Source organism: Triplophysa rosa, linkage group LG10 (genome assembly GCF_024868665.1).
Source record: "Triplophysa rosa linkage group LG10, Trosa_1v2, whole genome shotgun sequence".
In the NCBI taxonomy this organism is placed as follows: Eukaryota; Metazoa; Chordata; class Actinopteri; order Cypriniformes; family Nemacheilidae; genus Triplophysa; species Triplophysa rosa.
Window position 1 is genome coordinate 10,016,425 of NC_079899.1, and position 22,013 is coordinate 10,038,437.

General features: G+C 38.3%; 1 protein-coding gene across 1 annotated transcript in view; it reads left to right on the forward strand.

Annotated features, from left to right (window-relative positions):
- rps6ka5 (ribosomal protein S6 kinase, polypeptide 5) overlaps nucleotides 1–17,098 on the forward strand; it is a 28,312-nt gene extending 11,214 nt beyond the window's left edge. The window contains exons 10-17 of the mRNA XM_057343802.1: nucleotides 2,774–2,899; nucleotides 5,357–5,490; nucleotides 5,601–5,694; nucleotides 8,654–8,824; nucleotides 9,837–10,028; nucleotides 12,179–12,338; nucleotides 12,433–12,596; nucleotides 12,912–17,098. Coding sequence (XP_057199785.1) covers nucleotides 2,774–2,899; nucleotides 5,357–5,490; nucleotides 5,601–5,694; nucleotides 8,654–8,824; nucleotides 9,837–10,028; nucleotides 12,179–12,338; nucleotides 12,433–12,596; nucleotides 12,912–13,175 — 1,305 coding nt within the window. The 3' untranslated portion in view covers nucleotides 13,176–17,098. The remainder of the gene's footprint in view (nucleotides 1–2,773; nucleotides 2,900–5,356; nucleotides 5,491–5,600; nucleotides 5,695–8,653; nucleotides 8,825–9,836; nucleotides 10,029–12,178; nucleotides 12,339–12,432; nucleotides 12,597–12,911) is intronic.
- The last annotated feature ends 4,915 nt before the right edge of the window (nucleotides 17,099–22,013 follow it).

A 22,013-nucleotide genomic window follows, 5' to 3' on the forward strand; every position in this document is an offset into this window, starting at 1 on the left:
CATGTCATCTGGCTGGTCTGCGTGAATGAACTGCACAGTTTAACGTGCTACACGTGTGTTGCTCATAAATTTGTCTGCGTCTGTGCTGAATGAGGACATGAACTTCACCTCCAGAGTTGCTCTGAGAGTTTATTTCACGAACATGTTATTGTTTGAGTGAAGAAACAGACATGCTAAAAAAGAAGCGTCTTCCGACAACCTGCCAAAATAAAAGTTATAGGCTATATATTACTATTTAATTGTAAAAAAGAAAGAAACTAAAACTAATTTAGATAAACTAAATGCATCATGCATAAGCTGAAGTTAGTTGTTTACCTAATTATTCTTTCTATTTTTATTCATGTTTCTTATTTATATATTTGTATTATTGCATTTTGAATTTAATATGGCAATGGAATGTACTAAATGGGTTTAGTTTTCACAGATATTAATGTATGCAATTTCAGCAATAAAAACTCTTAATTGTTCTAAAAAGGAAACAAATTAGTTGTTTTACTCATTTTAAGAGACCTGTCTTATTTTCTCTTGTATATTTAGTATTGCTTTTTAATAAAGATAAAGTACTTATTATCCGAATACCCGATTAATCGATGGAAAATCAGTAGAATACTCGATTAGTAAAAGAATCGATAGCTGCAGCCCTAGTACAATGTATCAGAAAATGTGTTTTTTTATATGGAAATGTATATTTATAATCTAAAATGTCTATTTATAGAATAAAAATGCAAATAAAAAAAGAAAGCGCACAGAAATAAAGCATATATTCATTACAACAATATTTTGTTTATTTCTGAGGATCTGAGGATAAGTCAGCTTTGCATTTGTCATGTGTGGTATTTTTTAAAGCTAAACATTTTCTCAGAGCTGAGCTTCAGTTTACCTTCTAACCAACTACATGCTATTTTAAAATACATGATCAATAAAAATGTCTGAATAAAGGAGTGAAGGCGTCAATTTTTCAAAGCTAGACATCAATTTTGGCCACTACTATATATATATATACAGTATGTATTACAAAATCAACATAAGTATTTCTCTGTAATGCATGCATGGCTTTTTTAGTAGGCAGCGATGACCAAAGTTGATTCCAATTGAAGCTTGAGTCAAAACACATTATGGCCTGGATGAATTTATGCTAACGAGTGGACATTTGACGTTGGGTTAGGAGGTATAAGTGTTCGGTTAACCCTCCGTTATTAGTAAGCAGGAAGTACCGAGGTGGATGTGGGCAATTTAGCCTCTTCTAATGATCACTTACGCGACGTGAGCCCGGCTGTCTCTGTTGGCATTCAGAGAGCTGTTTTGAGATGTAATTATGGTGATATGGAGATGGATTCAAGCATCAGATGTGAATGACTATTTTTGATGCGGCTTGATCCATAACGTTGCCTATAGCATGATGCCAGCTGAAACGGGAGGCTGCGAAAGAGATGCTGTTTATGATTGCCTTCTGAATCCTTCAGTCTGGCAGATCAATGCCGCCATTAAACGGCTCTGTCGTGGAATAAAAGGTCGGCGTCTGCGAGAACAACCATGTCTGGCTCAATTACTCCTTCAACCTTTGATTACCAACTTCATCTTGGCTTTTCTGAGCGTTCGCCTTTCATGTGCACTGGAATTTTGATCCTTCGTAATTCTCGAGCGGTACAATTGCGGAGACGTCTGCGATGATGATAACTTTCGAATCGCTAACCCCCACCGTCGTCCTCCGCCACACAGACACATATAAACTCAGCCACCCCCTCAAACTCCTCACAAACTGAAATTAAGCTGCATTAGAGGACTGCGATAATTTGAAAAGCAGGGCAATCAAATACCTTGGCTTAGCAATTAAAAGCATTTCAACCATTCATCTCCTCATCCTTCCGTCCAGCCAGCCACTCCTCCGGCCGTGTAGCGCACACAGCTGCAGTCTGGCCGTGTAAGTGGGGCATGGGCTGTCGGAGGCTTTATTTAGATGGGACTTGGCTAACCGGTGCGCATGATGCAGTCTTTGCAAACAATGTCACTGGAGTTCCTCGGCATGAGCGAAATGAAGAGATTAAAAAGGCCGTTGGCTGAGTCCAGCCTTAAATTCTTTGATAGCATGTACTAAAGTCAATTCTCTAGGTAATATTTTGGGCTTATATATAATATCCATTATTTATTTTTAAAAATTATGGAAATTATTTATTTTTATCCAGGTAATGCATTAAGTTCTTGTTTGTAACTGGTCAGTTGTTACATACGAATATCACTTGTAGTGGAATATATATGTGTGCATCTATACACAGGCAGAATGTAAAAATGCTCCCTCATTTCGCTGCTGTCCTTTTGAAACCTTGTATCTCCATATTTTGTGATTTTATTTTTGCCATAAATCATTATTATTAGTCACACTTAGTGTGTGTCAATGGGTTTTTGCAAATATTTAACTAATAAAAAGTAAAAAAAAAGTGCTTTGACAACACAGTATTTCATCATTTAAAAGACTAAAGTGTATTTCGATTTCCTGAAAACAGCGAATTTGGACATCCAAGGTTTCGAAAGGACCTTCAAAACTGCATAAAAATGCAGAGTGATTAGAAATGATTGCAAATCCGCAAAAATTCAATTATAAAACTGCACAGAACAGAATGAAACAATTATGATAATATTTTTTTGCATACTTATTCCTTTATTCAGTATGCAGTGATGGTGCTATAAGTGACCCTGAAAGCTTTAGCATTTGCTCTGCGTTAGTTCCCTCTTCACCTTTCTGTAAGAGTGTGTTTATAGAGGTTTTTATCTACAGGGCTATTCCTTTATGGCCCCCTCCATCCTGTTTAAGAGGAATGCGGTGATGGATGACCCCGCTTGGCTGTGTGGAGGGTCAGAGAGGCCGGGCTCTGCTGCTGTTGCCCGTAGCGCTATGATGAAGGTCAGTTTTTATATTCCTGCCCTGTGAAAATAATATTTCAACATGCTATAAAATACACTGTAAAATATTGCCTGGATGTTACAGCGTTTAACAGTATTTTCAATGAAAAAAAAATTGTAATCAAATGATTATATCGAGCTCCCTGTGAAATATTTTATTGTAAAAAAGAAACCGGCTACATTGTGGAATGTTTTTCTTTTATGGAATAAAAAGCACTTTAGTTTGGCTTTAAGTCACTTTTATGTAAAGATTACTCTAATACAGGCACGGTTAATCACTCAGATTGTACATCACAATGCTGTTTTACACACAACGGCCTAGGTGATTCTCACCAAATCTTGGTTTCAAGATGTCAAATATTATTTTCTTAAAAACATTATAAAAATTTCCTTTTGATTAATTAAAAACAAGGTGTTGAAAAGCAGTCATTTAAACACTTTTACTGACAGTTCAACACAATTTTTGAAAATGTATACAATAAAAGGCCTTAAAAATTCTCATTACCGTAACCATTTAAAACGGTCAATCCCATAGCATGTTTTGCAAAAAAAAGCAAAGTCATGATGCCTAAGCAAGTTTGTATTAATCATACATAATAAGACTTAATACCTCAATTAATGGAGTATATTTGAATAGAAAACTATACATTTAAAAAAATGTAAATGCAGAAAACTACCTCTATCGGTAATGAGAATGAAAAAAGTCGTGTACACAGCGTGACAAGCGAAAATAGGTTGTTTGCTGCATCACAAACTCAAAATACCTATTGTTTATGGTTGTGCAAATAAATCAAATGATAAATCACAAGTTTTTTTTTTGTGGAGCAAACGTTGTTCATGAAGGGGGAAAATGCGAGTACTGACTGAAAAACTGAGATAAAAGTGACTTGTAAACATAAATCTGCGGTCGGGAGGAGCTTAACGAGGTTTAAAGTACCTAAACAACGGCCAGGAAAACCCAAATTGAATGAAAAGGGTCAATATTTTTTGTCACTCATTTCAGAAAGTGAAACCCATATATTTCAAGCCTTTATTTCTTGAAATTTTGATGATTATGGCTTACAGATAAGGAAAACCCAAAATTCAATGTCTCAGAATATTAGAATATTCCATAAGATCAATAAAAAAGGATATTTTGGTTCAGGTCAGGTCAGGCGGGTTTGCAGGCCAATCAAGCACAGTACCACCATGGTCATTGAACCAGCTTTTGGTACCTTTGGCAGTGTGGGCAGGTGCCAAGTCCTGCTGGAAAATGAAATCAGCATCTCCATAAAGCTTGTCAGCAGAAGGAAGCATGTTTGGTACATCAAGTGCTTGGTAGATGGCTGCGTTGACTGTAGACTTCAGAAAACACAGTGGACCAACACCAGCAGATGACATGGCAGCCCAAATCATCGCTGACTGTGGAAACTTCAAACTGGACTTCAAGCGACATGGATTCTGTGCCTCTCCACTCTTCCTCCAGACTCTGGGACCTTGATTTCCAAATGAAATGGAAAATTTACTTTCATCCGAAAAGAGGACTTTGGTCCACCGTGTTTTCTGAAGTCTACAGTCAACGCAGCCATCTACCAGGAAATTTTAGAGCACTTCATGCTTCCTTCTGCTGGCAAGCTTTATGGAGATGCTGATTTCATTTTCCAGCAGGACTTGGCAAAGGTACCAAAAGCTGGTTCAATGACCATGGTGGTGCTGTGCTTGATTGGCCAGCAAACCCGCCTGACCTGAACTATATTATACTGTATTGTCAAGAGGAAGATCAGACCCAACAATGCAGATGACCTGAAGGCCGCTATCCAAGCAACCTGGGCTTCCATTATACCTGATTGCCTCCATGCCACGCCGCATTGATGCAGTAATTCATGCAAACGGAGGCCCAACCAAGTATTGAGTGCATAGAAATGAACATACTTTTCAGAAGCCTGACATTTCTGTTTAAAATATCCCTTTTTTTAATTGATCTTATGTAATATTCTAATATTCTGAGACATTGAATTTTGGGTTTTCCTTATCTGTAAGCCATAATCATCAAAATTTCAAGAAATAAAGGCTTGACATATTTCACTCTATGTGTAATGAATCTATATAATATGGGTTTCACTTTCTGAAGTGACAAAAAATATTGACCTTTTTCATGATATTCAAATTTTTTGAGATGTACCTGTACACTAGCTGCTGTTAAAAGAACGAGTACTTTTTAAAGGTGAAAAATCTCACGTTAAGCGTTTCTCCCCCCAGAGGTCCACATTTATGTGATGTCCTACACTTATGTTTTTAAGATGACAACAGATGTTTTAAACTTGTGCTACAACTGCTACAAAACTCTAAACCTCTTTAGCACCAATGCTACATGCAAAAAGAGTTAACGTACAGCCCTGCATGTAAATCAGATTGTTTTGGGTGCAAGAAATCATCAACTTTTTTGCCGACCACTGACGTTCTAACGCACTGCCCACAGGACTCTCCGTTCTACATGAACTACGAGATGGACATGAGAGAGAACGCACTGGGCGAGGGAAGCTTCTCCATCTGCAGAAAGTGTACCCACAAGAACACCAGGCAGAACTACGCTGTGAAGATCGTCAGTAAAAGGTAACACCTAAGCAGCCTTCTACTAACAGAGTCTTTCAGATGTATTCATAGTTCAGTTGTATTACATAATGTATGTCAAAGTGATTTGTAGTTCTCTTATTTTTCTGAAGGATGGAGGCACTGACACAAAAAGAGATCGCTGCTCTTAAACTGTGTGACGGACACCCTAACATAGTGAAGCTACATGAGATCTACCACGACCAGGTAGGTTCTCAAAGACTCTGCATGTATGCTTGTTTGCCACACGGTGACTGTATGAGGCTTTGATGTGCACAAAGCCGTTTTAGGTTTCAAAGAACTGGGCTACCCTGAATAAGTCTGAACCCTTTTTGTTCTCGTACCTGCCCCAGATTTGACTTCCTCTTGATAATAAACTCTCCTGATCCTTTTTATCATATGTCATCTCCGTTCATTATGTTTTAAATGCAGCATCAAAAAACATTAAAACTAACCCTCTGGTCTGCTATCATTTAAGATGACATAAAAATCAGATCCTACTGCATTTACTTTCTGATTCACAATTATTGTTTTTATTCTTAAAAAAAACCTCCTCAACTGTGTGTGAGAATGAACTTCTCTCTTAAAGTTTTTAAAGAATAGGTGTTTATAGTCAAGTGAATTGTCACATCCATAACGGAACTGTCACATCCATAACGGTCCATATTCCTCATAAATGGGCACATGAAAATTAAAATATACTATGTTATGTTCTGTAAAGAGCTATCTCTTCTCCGTTTGTTAGGTCTTATTGCTTCTGTTTGCACATTTTAATTCACAGAAATCCTGCAAAGTATGCGTCCTTTTTGTCACATCCATAACACATTTGTTTCTCTTTAAAAAGGGGTCATATGGCACGAATATGTGTTTTTCTGTGTCTTTTGTGTGTTATAAGTTGTCCATGCATATATTAGACACGTAAAATTCACGTGATGTTCCAAATATGGTAAGAGGCGTTACATTTCCGCCACACGCTTGCAGTATTCGACCAATCACTACGCACTGGTTAACCGGCCAATCATAGCACACCTCGCTTTTCAGAGCTATGGGCTTTGTAAAAAAAACGTGCGTTTCAGAGAGGCGGGGCAAAGAGGAGATACAAATCAGGGGTGCGTTTCCCAAAAGCATCGTTAGCCAACTATGGTCGCAAGTTCCGTTGTTCCAGCATAGTTCAACTATTTAAGTGTTTCCCGAAACCATCGTTCCAATGATCATTCGCAAACAGCATCACAAAGTTGCGTGGTTGGAACTGCAGGTCTAGAGCTGTGGTTAGAAGCATAGTTCCTTTTTATTATGACATGTAGACTTACAAGCATAGTGCCTTTCAGCAAACTAAGCAAGCAACATGCAATGCATTCTATATCCATAATTCAAATACAAACAAATTTAATTTTACATCTTTTAGTTGTAAGCGCTGTTTTTTGAAAAGTGCGCATGCCCACGAACTTACGTGCACTAGGACCCTGGGGAATCCCTGGGCGGAGTAACGTAGGAGGAAACTTATGAATTAATGAAATATCGTGAAATAAAACAACAGATAACAAAATAGGATAACTAAAGTAGCCGTTAAATGCAATGCATGTTATTTACAGCAAGAATTTGACATTAATTCGATCTGAACGTATTTATTAGTAGACCTCATTACTCCACCACCTGTATGGCGTCATCAACTAGATTGCTGAACCAACTTGGTTCAAACGATTTCGGGAAACAGCCGTAACTACATCGTTAATTTCCCCAATGATGCATCATACTATGGTGGTTAACCAGCGAGTTATGTCGTTGTTCGGGAAACGCACCAGTATGCACGGTATGTGGAAAATACAGCGTTTTTGAACCTTAAATCATGTATACACATTGCATTACATCTAAAACAAACGATAATATTCGTTTTAGCCGTGTCATATGACCCCTTTAAAATAGAAAACTTGTGCATAGAATGATTTCTGGACTCTATCAACAGGGGTTTAGTAAAATATAAACAAATGATTCAATATATTTTTAATAAGTACATTCTTTGAGAATTTATATTTCAAGTTTTGACTGATCCATAAATTGCCTGAAATTGCCACTGAAATTGCCCATTTCTATATGGTGACCAATGGTCATTTGTTTTGCAAATATTTAAGCCCTACCCTAGTATTTTGAAGCATATTTGGTCTTCATATTTACACAGTTTTACTAAATTTAAATGCATTGCAATTTCCTTTTCCTGTTGTTTTAATGTACAGTAATGACGTAATGTCTTTTTTTATTTATTTATGGCACTGTTGCTGGGGAATTATTAGGTCTTTAGACATGCAGTGTGTCTGGGTTTGTGCCCGACAGCTTGATCCTCCGTTCTGTTCATTAGTGTGATAAGCCGGAGTCAGTTGGGCCGCTCTTCAGACCTGAAAATGCGTGTGTGTGTGTGTGCGCGTGTGTGTGTGTGTGTGTGTGTGTGTGTGGTGTGCACACTTAGAGGAGGTTATCAACCCCCACCTTCTCAGTGCCATGCCCCAGATGAAAAGCAGAGCCGCCCTACCAGGTCAGGGTCTTTGTTCCTCTTTACCAGGGATAATGAGAGATATTAGCTTGCTCTTTTTCATTTCTATTTCTCTTTCGTGCACATACACACACTTGCACACTCATACGCTCTTTTCTTGTCTCATCCCGCCTACATACGCCATACAAACACTGCCGTTCACTTATTCACACTTATTCAAAGTATAATGAGACCAGAGCCCATTTATAAAATCATCTTAAATCCTAACCTTTGCCAAAAGATACAGCAAGCCCTTCTTGAGTTCAAAGGCGGCATTTTCTCTGTCTGCCTGTCATTAAATATACATCTGTGCCAGGAGAGAGGTCTTTGCACTTCATCTTGGAAAATCTACCCATCGGCTTTGTGTAGTTGTGATTATATAGCATTCCATGGGGTTATTTTTACAAATGACATTTTGGCTGAAGCTGTCTAATATTATTTTAAGATTCCGCTGCATTTATCAGACAGATAGATAGAGGAAAGTGTTGAGAAATGATACAAAGTGAAACGAGTTATAGGTGTGATGCGTCAGACTCGAACCTGACTCACCCACACCAAGGCTTGAGTTTTCAAAGCACGTTTGTCAACATGCTGGGGCTCTTAAATACAAATGGTTGTTTATGTATGTGTGTGTTTCTGTAGCTGCACACATATCTGGTTCTGGAACTGCTGCGAGGCGGAGAGCTGCTGGAGAGGATCAGGAGAAAGCAGCACTTCAGCGAGACGGAGGCCAGCCGCATCATGCGCAGACTGGTGTCTGCCGTTAGCCACATGCATGACGTGGGCGTGGTGCACAGGGATCTCAAACCAGAGGTACAGGATTCTCTGCCACAACAACTGTCATTAAATTTGATATGACACCGCACTCTGGATTTTACACATGACTTAAAGCTAATGGGCCTAGTGTACTAGTTTGACAAAACCTGTTTTCAAGAAGGAATACAGTGATGATATTTGTTTGTTCAAGAAACAATGTGCTAAAGGAATAGTTTATCCAAAAATGAAAACGATCTCGTAACTTACTCTGATGCATCCTAGATCTGTATGACTTTTATTTTGCAGCTATACAAAAATAAATTGAAATGCCATCTTACTATTTCTAAAAAAGCACATACATAAAAGTTATCCAAATCATTCCAGTTAATAAATATCAGTAAAGTCTTACAATAAGGTTGTATTTGTTAACATTAGTTACTAACGTTAACCCCTTAGCATTCCTAAGGTTGAATCGTTTTTGTACCACGGACGGAACAGTGGAATGCTTACGGGGGTTAAGTATCTCAGGTCATGTTCATTTCAACATTTACTGATTCTTTTTTATTTTTAAATCAACTTTAACATTAGTTAATGAGCCATGAACTAACATGAACAATTGTACTGACATTAACTCACATTAACAAAGATAAATGCTGAAAAACTAAATGACAGGATTGTGAGAGAAAATAATATTTTAAGCATATTTAGTGATAAGCTAATTGAAAACAAGCAGATCCAAGCAGAAATGTCAAATATGGCGACACATTGATAACTTTGAATCTTCAAGACATGCAAGAACCAGTAAAGTCATCAATAAGTTGACATAACAGCGTTTAATATAAAATTGTATAAAGATAATCTGGGATGGCATAAATGTAAATAAATTATGAGCTTTTTTATTCATTTTTGGGTGAACTATTCCATTATATAAACAGTATATTCAAATTAGTAAACAATTATTTTATAATTATATTACTATAATAATTCAAATTAAGTTAATTAAGTAAAATTGACAGTTTTGCTGCCAAACTGCTTTAGTATTCAGATTTCTTTTCTTTTCTCCACCTAGAATTTGCTCTTTACTGATGACACAGAGAATTCAGAAATACAAATTATTGACTTTGGCTTTGCTCGACTCAAACCCCCCGACAATCAGCTCCTGAAGACCCCCTGCTTTACGCTTCAGTACGCCGCCCCTGAGATCCTCAACTACGATGGTTACGATGAGTCATGTGACCTCTGGAGTTTAGGGGTTATTTTGGTAAGACATGTTGATAATTATGCTGATAATGCTGGTGTTGTTTTGTACAGTGATGGCATAAAGAAGAGTCTTAGCAAAGACAACAAAGTTACATTCAATTGGGGCAATGCAACACTCATTATCAATTATAATAAACCTTGATGGCATTTGTGGCCAACAAATGTGACCTCCGCAGCCTTTTACATTTACATTTATGCATTTGGCAGACGCTTTTATCCAAAGTGACTTACATTGCATTGTATTATACATTTGTTTCTGACTGTGTGCAATCCCCTGGGATCGAACCCATGACCTTGGCATTGCTGTGCCATGCTCTAACCACTGAGCCACAGGAAAGCTTTTAAATGAAACACAGCTACAGAATAAAACACGGCTATTGACCAATCAGAATCAAGGATATGAACTAACCGTTTGTAATACTGAATAAAATATAGATGCCTTACCCATGAAGGGTACAGGGCTGGCCAAAACTATTAAGTCTTTCTGTTCATGAATGAAAATGAAATGAAAATAAACAAACTATCCAGCTCCATTGCCCCAAAATCTTTGCGGCTGCCCTTAACAACAGTGTCATGGTTCTGCCACCAGACCAAGAAGGACATGACATGAGTAGGCAGAATCATGACAGAACCTCATGTTTAATGTGGAGAGAGGCATTTTTGGCCCTTATGGCTTGCCATACACTCTCTCTTGTCTCGTCTCTGTTCCCGCCCTCTCGTTTCCACATTATTGCTGTTTAATGATTTCATGCCCTGCACCTGTTCCCCTCTTGATTTTATCCCCTTGTGTTTTCTGTCTTGTGCTGGTTCATCTCGATTCATGTGATTGTATGGTGAGTTCCTGTCTTGTCAGTGTAGTCTAGTTATTTGTAAATTATGGTAAATGTTATCTTTAGTCCTGTCTAGTTTAGTTGGTTCCTGTTTATCTGTCATGTTTATATCTTTGTTATTTTACCCCCTTGTGGGTTTTTTGTTTTGTTGTTGTTATTATTATTATGAAATGTTTTGTTAACCCCTTACCCGCTGTTTGCGCCTGGGTCCTCTGTCCTTGCTCACCCCCCCGATCGTGACAGTGTACGACCAGTTCATCAGGACTTTAGTGAGAGAAAGAAGAGAAGCGTTACAGAGACAGAGCCTGGGGGAGATTTCCATTTGCAAAGTTATTTTTGTGGGGTTGTTTCTGCCTCGCTCTGTATTGGGGAGCAGGACCTCGCTGTGGCCCCCTGGGGGGAGAGCAAAGTAGTGCAGCTAACAGGGTTTAACCTGATGATAACTGACAGGCTGTGAGCTGAGAGGCCCTGGAGCTCCACATGGCAATGTGAGAGACCACAGAGAGAAGAGAGACAGGAACTAGAGAGCTTTTGAGATCCTGTGCACATTTTCTCTTTTCGACTTTCTTTCACTGTGAGCAAAAATATTAAAAAGAAGCGCTTTATAACCTCACTTACATGAAGGTTTTCATAAGTTTGGTTGCCAGGTCGTTTTATATTTGCCTGTTTCCCTCTTCCCTTATTTAGATAAAATGAAAACCTAAGGTGTTATTTTATTTATTTATTAATGCTGCATAAATGTATTCACTTTGTATTATTGCTTAAAATTTATTCATACAGTTTTTTATTCATAAATCAATTTTAAAAACAATAAAAGTACAATCAAAGTGTCAAGATTATTTTAGTTTAATAAAATGAAATCAAATATTGGCCTAATTTTTTGGGGGAAAAACTCAAAATAAAAAAAATTAACTGTTGCCTCAGAAATAAACGGATATACATTTAAACACTAAAATTATAATAATAAACAAAAAATAATAAAATGGCAAAAGCATTTAACAAAATTGCTAAACATTTAACTAAAATGAACATAAAAATCTAAAAATAAAGGGTAATTTAAAAATATGAATAAAACTAAAACCAAAACTATAATAACTATTATTACTTATAATTACTATTATCAGTTACATTGTTTATTTAAATTTTGCATATTTAAAATCCTTGGTTGTTTCCTTTATTACTTTTTATCATTTATATTATGTCTTTTGCAGTTTGCTGTTAATGTATAAAATTAGCTTAAAAAATGTAGCCCATAGAAAGCAACGTGGCCTAATGGTTAGAGACTCGGACTGGTAACGCAAATTGTCCGGTTGTGTTGCAGTACACCATGCTGTCCGGCCAGGTCCCCTTTCAGTGTCAGGAGAAGAGTCTAACACACACCAGTGCAGAGGAGATCATGAGAAAGATTAAAAAGGGAGACTTCTCTTTTGAAGGTGAAGCTTGGCGGAACGTCTCCAGTCAGGCAAAGGATCTGATACAAGGTGGGACTGAAACAGTTGAAGATGCATTTTGTATTGGAATTCTTTCTTTTATAGGATCTAAAATGTGTTCGTGCATGGCCCACGTATGTTACAGAGCTGCTGACAGTGGATCCTGACAAGAGAATCAAAATGTGTGGCCTGCGTTACAATGCCTGGCTGCAAGACGACAGTCAGCTCTCCTCCAACCCTCTTATGACTCCTGACATCCTGGGCTCATCTACCGCCTCGGTGCACACCTGTGTCAAAGCCACCTTCAATGTAAGAGAGGGACAATTCTCTACTCTTACGAAACCTGACAAGAACATGTTTGGGTTGTATTTTAACCTAAAATGAAATTGTTTTGTATTTAGAAAAAAAGATTAAAAGCATTTTTAAAAACCATTAAGATTTGCATTGTGACAATTACAAGTACATTTTAGTACAAAAAATCTAAATTATTGAAATAAATTATTTTTAATAACGTATTATTTTAAAAACAAAGTAATATTTTGTAATTGTAATAAACCATTGAGAAAAAAGGTAAAAAAGTAGCTTCATATCGTTTTTTGTGTGATACTGTGATCTATTCCCCAGGCCTTTAATAAGTGTAAACGGGAGGGTTTCAGACTCCAGACGGTGGACAAGGCGCCTCTTGCCAAACGCCGGAAGATGAAGAAGACCAGCACTAGCAGCAGCTCCAGCGAAAGCACACGCTCCTCCTCTTCCTCACAGTCTCAGGACAAGACGCTGCCGGGTGGCGAGACGGCCATCATCCCACAGTCCTCCGTTAGCACACCTCTCACTCTGGGCCCTGATGACGAGAATGAACCCCGAACTGCCTTCACCTTCACAGAGTGAGCCTGTCTGACAGACGGACTTCTCCCAGCATCCCTCTCTGTCTCCTTCACGCTCTGGCCCTACAAAAAGTGGCATTAACTCCGTTGCTAGCAATAGATGCACGTTTTGAGCGCTGAAGATGTGGCTGGAGGAGTAAACTTCCCTCTGAAGGCCACAGAACTTTGAGGAGCATCTACACCTTCTACCAACAAGGAGGTCAGCTTCTGCAATGTGCCGACAAACCAGGGTCTGTGCTTCTGGGAAAATAGTATGAAATACAACAAAGAAAGGAATACTGTATGTATGCTAAAATAATTATATTTAAGAGGAGATTTATCATTTATATGGACTTTTTATGTATTTGGTATAGAAGAATAAATAACGGTACGATGGCTCCACTTTGTTTTCGTTTGACTCGCATATCTAACTTCAATCTTTGACTTTTCCCGAAGTAGCAACAGTTGGATAAAAGATTCTGAGCATTTCATTGTTAATCCGTTGACACTTTGTTACCCTGGCAAGATGGAGAAAAACAATAGTTTGTTTCATATTTACACAATGTTTGAGTTGTCAGCTACGATATTTTCCTCAGGTTTATTTTTGTTTCAGGCTTAACTCACTTTTAAAGAGTTGAGGTCAAAGCCACTTGTTAAATTTGGGAACGTCAATGTACAAAACATTTGTTAAAGCGTTGTTCATTCCAGTAGTCTAACAGTCTCTTTTGCTTTCGGCTAGACATGTTGCCTTGGACTTGACTCTGAGATAAACGTTAGGCTGAGCGCAGTTAGATGTTCAAACTAAACATCTGCCTAACACGCTAACGTACCTTTAAATGACTGCAAGCCGCATTTACTCTTAATATCAAAGCGGACTGCCTGTTTTAAGATGTCTGTGGTTTCCTGTGTGTTGGACCGTGTTGTTTTTCTGGTCCTGTGTCGATGACTGATGCTTTGACACAGGCGATGTGGTAGAGCCTGCGGTTTTAAAAACGACACGCTTGCATGTTTTTCCTGTTCTCCGTTTCACAAGCGTCGAGGTTTTGTGACACTTAGCTAATTATGTGGTTATCAGCGTTTGTGCGTTTACTTGATATTACTAGCCGACCATTTCGGTGGCTTTCGCAGTTGAAAGGGAATCGTTGTATATTTGGCCTAAATAAACCGTCTGTTTTATTTAGCGTAATGCTATAATAGTTCACTAGATAGCATTCGCATCAAGGACTACAAAAAACAGGCATTTAACCTCAACATTGCTATGCAAAAGTTGTCATTTTCAGATTTTATGTTTCTACTCATATCCTTACAGAACCTTATGCATTACAATATACTGATGCAAATCAGGGCATCCGTGCAAGTACAACTGCCATTGAGTCTACAGCTGCAAATAAGCTTGCGTTCCATCCCGAGAGGAGAAATCACATCCGGTCGCTTTTTAATGGGGTTGTTGGACCTGCTCAAACACGCTTAAGCTGGTGCTCGTGCCCACTCGAACCCGGGCAGAGGACAAGAGCAATAAGAATAGCAGGTGCTCGGCTCACTTCCACTGCGTTCGGCTTCTTCCCCATGACTGTCCTCCTTCAAGCTCCCTCATTACTCCATCTTTTGTTTGGGTGTATTAATAGAAGTGGGGACGGAGGCGGGAGGAAGAAAGTCCTACATTGAACTCTCCTCTGGGAGGGAGGCATTATTACAGGGTTTGCCGTTCGCCCTTGAAGAGTTTGTCTCATTGTTTCCCCGGGTCGCATGGCTATTAAAGAGACGGAGAAACACGGAGCTGGTTTTACAGTCTTGATGTAGAGAAGTCTCTTTATTTCTCTTGTTAGCTATTATAAGATTAAAGGCCAGCCATGTGGGTTTCTACTAATTTTATTTACTGTTTATAGAAGTGGAGCGAGCATTTCGTAAGCGTCCGGGCCCTTCAACCCAACCTTTGATCTGAGCACTTCATTTTTCTTGCTCTGTTTTAAATGCGTTTCAATTTTCTTGTTTGGTTTTTGATAAGTAAAAGAGGGATACTTCTGCGTGCAAGTATATGTGATAGCAGTGGGTGTGGACGACTTATCTGCGCGCAGAGATGCTGTGGTTAGACTTTTAAGCCCCACCTTGTTTTTTAAGGGGTTCAAATATGAAAAGTTGAGGTTGTGCACAGATGTAAATTGTGTTGCGGATGTTGTGGAGTTTTTCTATTGCGGAGAATCTAGTTGAAAGTTTAAACTGTGGTCTGAAATGTAAAGCTTTATATTTGAGATTTCAGACTAAATAGATTTTTGTCCGAGGAAAATATTGAAACGTAATCTGACACATACTTGACATATATTTCACATGACATTGTCATGATTATTAAGCACAAATCATTTTTTCATTATTCTTAATGATTCTTTAAGTGTTATAAACAAGCTTTAGCAGTTAAAATCCTTGAACGGGTCCACATTTAGAATAGATTATAAAACAAGAACTCAGATGCTACACGCTGTCTTTTTCTTTAAAGGAGACTATACGTTCTCCGCTGCCTGGGAGGTCACCGAAGTCTCATCAGTGTGAAGTTAGAAAGGATTTTCTTTCATTACATTTTACCAAAGTCATACTTTGTAGCAGTAAAACTTCATGCAAACTCTAAGCCTTTTACAACACACGCCAAGCTTTAATTTTCTTTGTTGTAGAGACTTCGGCCTTTTGAGATGTTTGTTAAAAAAAAAGTGTAGGTCAGTAACATTGGGCTTCCTTCTTCCGGCATTTACTGCTGTGAAACACATTTCTGTTTTTGCACTTCTGCATGCAATTCTGTATGTTACAGTGGTTATAAAACAAGCATCCGTTCTAAAGACTAGCACAAACCCACTGGTTATTTACATTTTCCGTCTGTATCACTGTGACCTCTGTTTAAGTTATGACACAAATGGTCAGCATAGAAATGGACTTTGCAACCACAAAAATGAGTAAACACAAGCATTCCTACTGTGTGAGATTGTGGGGTTGACAGTTAAGCTGCCAATGACTTGGTTAATGAGAAATTTGTATCTTTCAGATGATTCAGAAACATCTAAGATTGAAACTCAGTTTTAAAAAATATATACATGTGTTTTGCTGTTCCTACTTTTCCTGTCCAGCTGTTGAAACAAAAGCTGGTTTAATTTGCAATGGGAAATTTCCATTAATGGAATTCAAGAGAATTTTTAAACTTAGTGTACAGTTGTAAACTTCCACCAAGGGGCGCTGTTTACACAGATTTAGGCAGCCTGTTTGCTTTGATTGTCAATTTACCCAGAAATACTTGAATATGGGATGTACAGTATATAACAGTCTCTACAGTCTACTAGTCCTCACTGTGCACTTGATGTTTAGCATTAAACATTATGATGCCAGATTTCAACCTGGGATCCGAATGGCTTACACTTACATATTTTTAGTTATCTAGCTGGGCTAGAGTTATTCTCGCATTAATTTATTTAAACTGAATTGTTATTAAAGTATAATGCTTAAAGCACCGAAATAACATCATATTTATAGTAATTTTAAAGCTATTCCGTTAGCGCTAAGCCATTTATCTGCCACACAGTATGACACTGAACCTGTTTATTTGTTTTTCAAATGATATTCTATTGAAAGAAGAGGACACAATATTTATGAAGGTTTTCTTATTTTCAGAGATGGAAAATATGTGGTTACATCAGACCTTTGTGTGTTTTGGAGTGTCTTGCATGAGTGTTGTCTTTGCTGAGTTAAATCAGCTCTGTGCGATGTCGGCGAGTGCCCTCCTGTTATTAACTAGTCTTGTTAGCAGCTGTTTTCCTGTTTGTTTTGTGATTCAAAATATGTTTGAGGTGGGTATTAAAAAAATTAAGGGCTTTAAAGTTTGAATACATATCTTATTGAACAAGAGTAATATAATTTTAATTGTTACAAATGGAATAAAACGTATAAATTTAAAAAATGTGTGTCAGTGTTTTTACTTCATTCTTCGTACATTTCCTTACTTCATATTGGAATATAATAGAAAGCTTTATTGGGTATTTGTTGCCAGTTTGGGGCATTATTAAAGGAACAGTTCACCCAAAAATGACAATTGTGTCTTCATTTACTCGCCCTCGAGTTGTTCCAAATCTGTATACATGTATTTGTTCTGATGAACACAGAGAAAGATGTTTGGAAGAATGCTTGAAACCAAACATTTCTTGGCCACCACCATTGACTACCATAGTAGGAAAAGTGCTTTATAAATGTCTTTGTCCTGTTGAACACAAAAGAAGATATTTTGAAGAATGTAGGAAAGCAAACAGTTCTGGGGCACTTTTGACTACCTTTGTTATTTTTCCTACTATGGTAGTCAATTGTAGAATTTTTATTTTTGAGTGAACTGTCCCTACAATATGTTGGTTTATATTGCTATAGGTTTTAAATGCTTTTTTAAAGCATTTAAATTTAAAGCTCTAGAAAAAGTGAGAAAGTTGTAAATTAACATAAGTTTTTATTCAGATATGTTTTAAGAATTAAATGTTTGTTATTTTGAACTTAGTGAGAGGCAAATAAGATCCTTTCATTTAGATTTTTAACCTATTTTCACAAATATGGCAATTTTATAAAAAAATCCTCATTTCTGATAAATGATGAATTGTATTTTTTGTTGGCTATTTACAATTTATTTTGTTAATGACTAGCAGATGTCACTGTTTAAGTGTCTTGCCCCCCCAAATTTTTTATTACACATTTGTGTTATATATGAAATTGTTATTACTAAGACATTTATAACATACAAAAAAAGAATATGATAAAATACAGACAATGGCTTTAAAATTGATCAAGCTAACTTTCATTCATGCAAGTCTTTTTGACAGAACAGAACATCACCTAAGCACTACAGTACAGTAAAAAAATAAGAACCAAACTATTAATGAAAATCCAGATCACTTCATACATAAGTCATTGGTTAAAAGGGCGCAAAAATACAGCGAATTTCCAAACTAGAAGGAAAAAGGGGTTTGCTCTAAAGTGGGAGGTGTTTAAGAGCAGGAACTCTGCACCGTACCTACACCACCTATTGTCTGGCTCAAATTTTGACCAGAGTGCCCCGGTGAGCAATGATGGGACTCTTTCTTTTCTTGTGCACTTCGGCCCCGGGGCCCTTCCCTCCAGTCTCGGCCGGCATTCCACTGGGCCACCAGAGAAGCTGCTTTAGAGACGGCACCGCTAGCTCCTGGGTGGCCTCTTGTGCAGGGGGCTGCAAAGGGGTGGTGATGATGTCTTATTAATTGACTGGGTGCCTTGGAAGTAGTGTAGGAATTTGGCTGTGTGGGAGAAAGGAGAGGAAGAACTGCCTCCGAGCTTCTGCACCTCCCACTAAATCATAAATGTCAACTATACTTTTCCGTTTTCGAAAGAAAATGAGCGATGCTTGCCGGTGCAGAAGTTCTGCCAAAGTGCCAATTTAGTGGATGGTTGCCAGGGTGTTGCTATGCAGTTAATAAATTCTTGAGGGTCATTTTTAGCATGTTACTCAGTACAAACTCCAAACCCTTAAGTATAAAATAATAGTGATGCTTGTCTTAGTGCCACTAATATTCTCCACCCTAAACTTTCCGTCAAATCGCAGATGGAGCAGCAAAGGAGGGTTTCCGTGGAGCCGGCTGTGGGAAAGGCCCGTTCAGGTTGGAGTGTTCCTGGAGTTTCTGAATGGGCCTGCTGTGGCTGAGTGTGTCAGTGGGATGTGATTGAGTGGGATGTTCTCAGGGTACGCCAACAAGAGCAGACGAGGGGGAGGTGTGTGTAGATGTGTAGTAGCTACCAATGTGGTCCCCCCCAGTGTCCAGGGCCGTAATCCCGTTACATGTGTCCCCATTAGCTCTGATGGGAGCCTCTATTGTCTCCCAGCGAGTCAGTCGGAGTCACCATCTAGCTCTTGCCATGTTTGCACTGGCTTCCCACACCCAGCTGTCCCCATGGCAATCCCGCACACACACACACTAAAGGCTCATTGGTAGGTCGCAGGGTGATGAGCGAGGTTTAACGAAATATATAAAGTTCAGATAAAGGGCTAAGCATTTATGCACCATTAGCGGTATGCATATTCCTTTTTCTAATGTGAACACTTTAAAACGGAATTATTGCCAAAATAAAATAAGTTCTGTTGTCATTTATGCACTCTCATGTTGTTTGTTCAAACCCTGCATACGACTCTTTTTTTTCTCTGGAACACAAAAGAAGATATTTTGAGAAATGTTTCAGTGGTTTAGGAGGCCAATGTTGTTTGGTTACCAACGTTCTTCAAAATATCTTCTCTTGTGTTCCAAGAAGAAAAAAAGTCATACCCGTTTGGAATGACATGACAGTACATCCCGTATGGTACTTATAAAGCGTTAGTTCTTGATGCTGATTGGTCAATAACCCTGTTTCATGATAAATCACAGCAATGACCTCTTTACCGAGCTACTGCTATATCGCACATTGTTTTTTTTTGTAAAGGAAGTTTGGATATCACTCATCCTAAAGAAAGGGAAGTTAGTTGATGGTTTCAGTCAGTCTCTAACCACGGCGTCCACAGATCCATCATTCAGTAGATAGTAAGCTGGATTGATGGAGCTGACCCAGGCCCCGTCACCACAGCCCCCCTGTACTTCATCACAAAGCCTACGCTTCTGCAAACATGCACACACATACACTCAGCCGCACAACCCAAACAATTCTTTTCCCTTAATATAGAGAAATATCAAGGAAAAATAGAAAAACCTTGTTTGCTTCTCGGCATGTAGATCTGCCTGTCTATTCAATTACAATATATTAGTCGTGTAATTTGAGGTCAACGGTTGCGCTGATCCATGGAATGCATTTGAATGAAAGTCATTTGTGTGAGCCCGGGTGTTGTTTTAAAGAGTTTGGGACTCTGGAGGTTTGATTTAGTTGACGTGACTGGCGTCATTGTGGTGTGTGTTATACAATGTATGAATTTATTACTGTTTTATTGCTCTGCTCGAACACATGGAACCAAATGTGCGACTAGATAGGGGTAGTAGTGTAGCTTTTTATACAACAAATTTGATAAAGAGCCTTGAGGGTAATTAAGTGGAAAAAATTAATCAGCATTGATTAGAAGAGTGTCTGGATTTCACCAAACTTCGCTGTAGTTTGTTTATTGTGTGTGTGTGTGTGTGTGTGTGTGTGTGTGTGTGTGTGTGTGAGAGAGAGAGAGAGAGAGAGAGAGAGAAAGTGTGTGTGCCCTCTGTGATCTGAAGTACTCTCTGGTTACCATGACAATAGTGGTCGCTGAGGGTTTGGAGAACAATCACCTGCGAGTCGCTGTTCTGGCCGCTAAGGTCTGTGCAGTTCAGCCTTGAAAACAATTGGGTCACTATAGTATATGCATTTTTCAAATGAATGAGATTCGTACGAAATCAGCTAAATATGTAAAAAATACAGCATAAAAAGTGAGAAATTGCGGTGTGTTGCTAGTTCCATACAAAAACCGATGCACTTTATGTAGTCTAATGTAGCCTCTGTATAGGAAATTCTTATAAAAAAATAAAAACAGCACTGGTCCAAAAGCACTTTCTATTTCAGTTTTTTTAATACTACACAAACATTACAGAGCATTTAGACTTGAATCAAAATGTTAAACCAACATTTTTAAAGAGATGGTTCACCCAAAAATGAAAATTCTGTCATCATTTACTCACCCTCTTGTTATTTCACATCTGTATGACCGCAGAACATAAAAGAAGATATTTTGAAGAAAGTTGGTAACTGAACATCACTGGCCCTCTATTGTATGGACACAAAACCAATGCAAGTAAATGGGTGCCGGTCAACAATATTCTTAAAAATATCTTCTTTTGTGTTCTGTGGAAGTAAGAAAGTCATACAGGTTTGATGACAAGAGGGCGAGTAAATGATGACAGAATTTTCATTTGTGGGTGAACTCTCACCTTAAGACTTAATTACTGTATATTTGTGAAACGAAAAAAAAAAAAAAAAATTGGAAGTAGTTCTGGACCAGTGTTGTTCACATCTTTAATGGTCTTCTCATTTTAGTTCCTACTTAACAGTTTTATTTTTTAGTCTAATATAACTGAATTGTCATGTACAGTCTTATGTAGCACTTTGGTCCTGAAGGAATTCGTTGTTTAGAGACATGTGTACCAGCTGTATACGGCTAAAATGTACAAAAAAGTTACTCAACAAAGTATTGATATATACTTTTATTTGACCCCAAAATGTTCCTTTTACTTTTTTATCGCATTTTTTGTTGTATACATTTAGACCACACAAACACGCTCCCTCAGTTCGTAATCATGTCCATCAAATCTGACATCAGAAAACAGCCACAACCGAAACAATACGCAGCTTTCATTCGCCGGTCGTTGCTGCTCGAACCTTTTTTGCGTCACGCAATAAATGCAGCGCACTTATTACAAATGACCAATTACTCTCTTGAACAGTCACCCTTCACTTTGACAAACCTGGACGGCGCTCAACGCCCGTCTATGGCGCTTGTTGAGACCCAGTCTCTGGCCCCTAAATGCTGGGCTGAGGGTCTCTCTCTTCTGACCTCATTTGCAATGCTAATGGTCAGGAGACAGCTGCCATCTTACATGGAACACGGCCTCTCAGAATTTCCCAAAGGGGGGAACGAGGAATAAAAAAACAAAGGCAGACGATAAATGGGTTTGCCTATTATTCCCCGGGCCTTGTGCGCGCCGGGTCCTTGAGAACGTGAATTTGAATGACAGACGCTGAGAGAGACGGAGAACGCCGCAGCAAAGAAGCAAAGATGTCACCATGAATCTATAATATCGAAAACAAAACAGAAAAGTATGATTTTTAAAAGCGTGCGAGTTGAGCTCATCAGCAGAATGCTGTTGTAACAATAGCA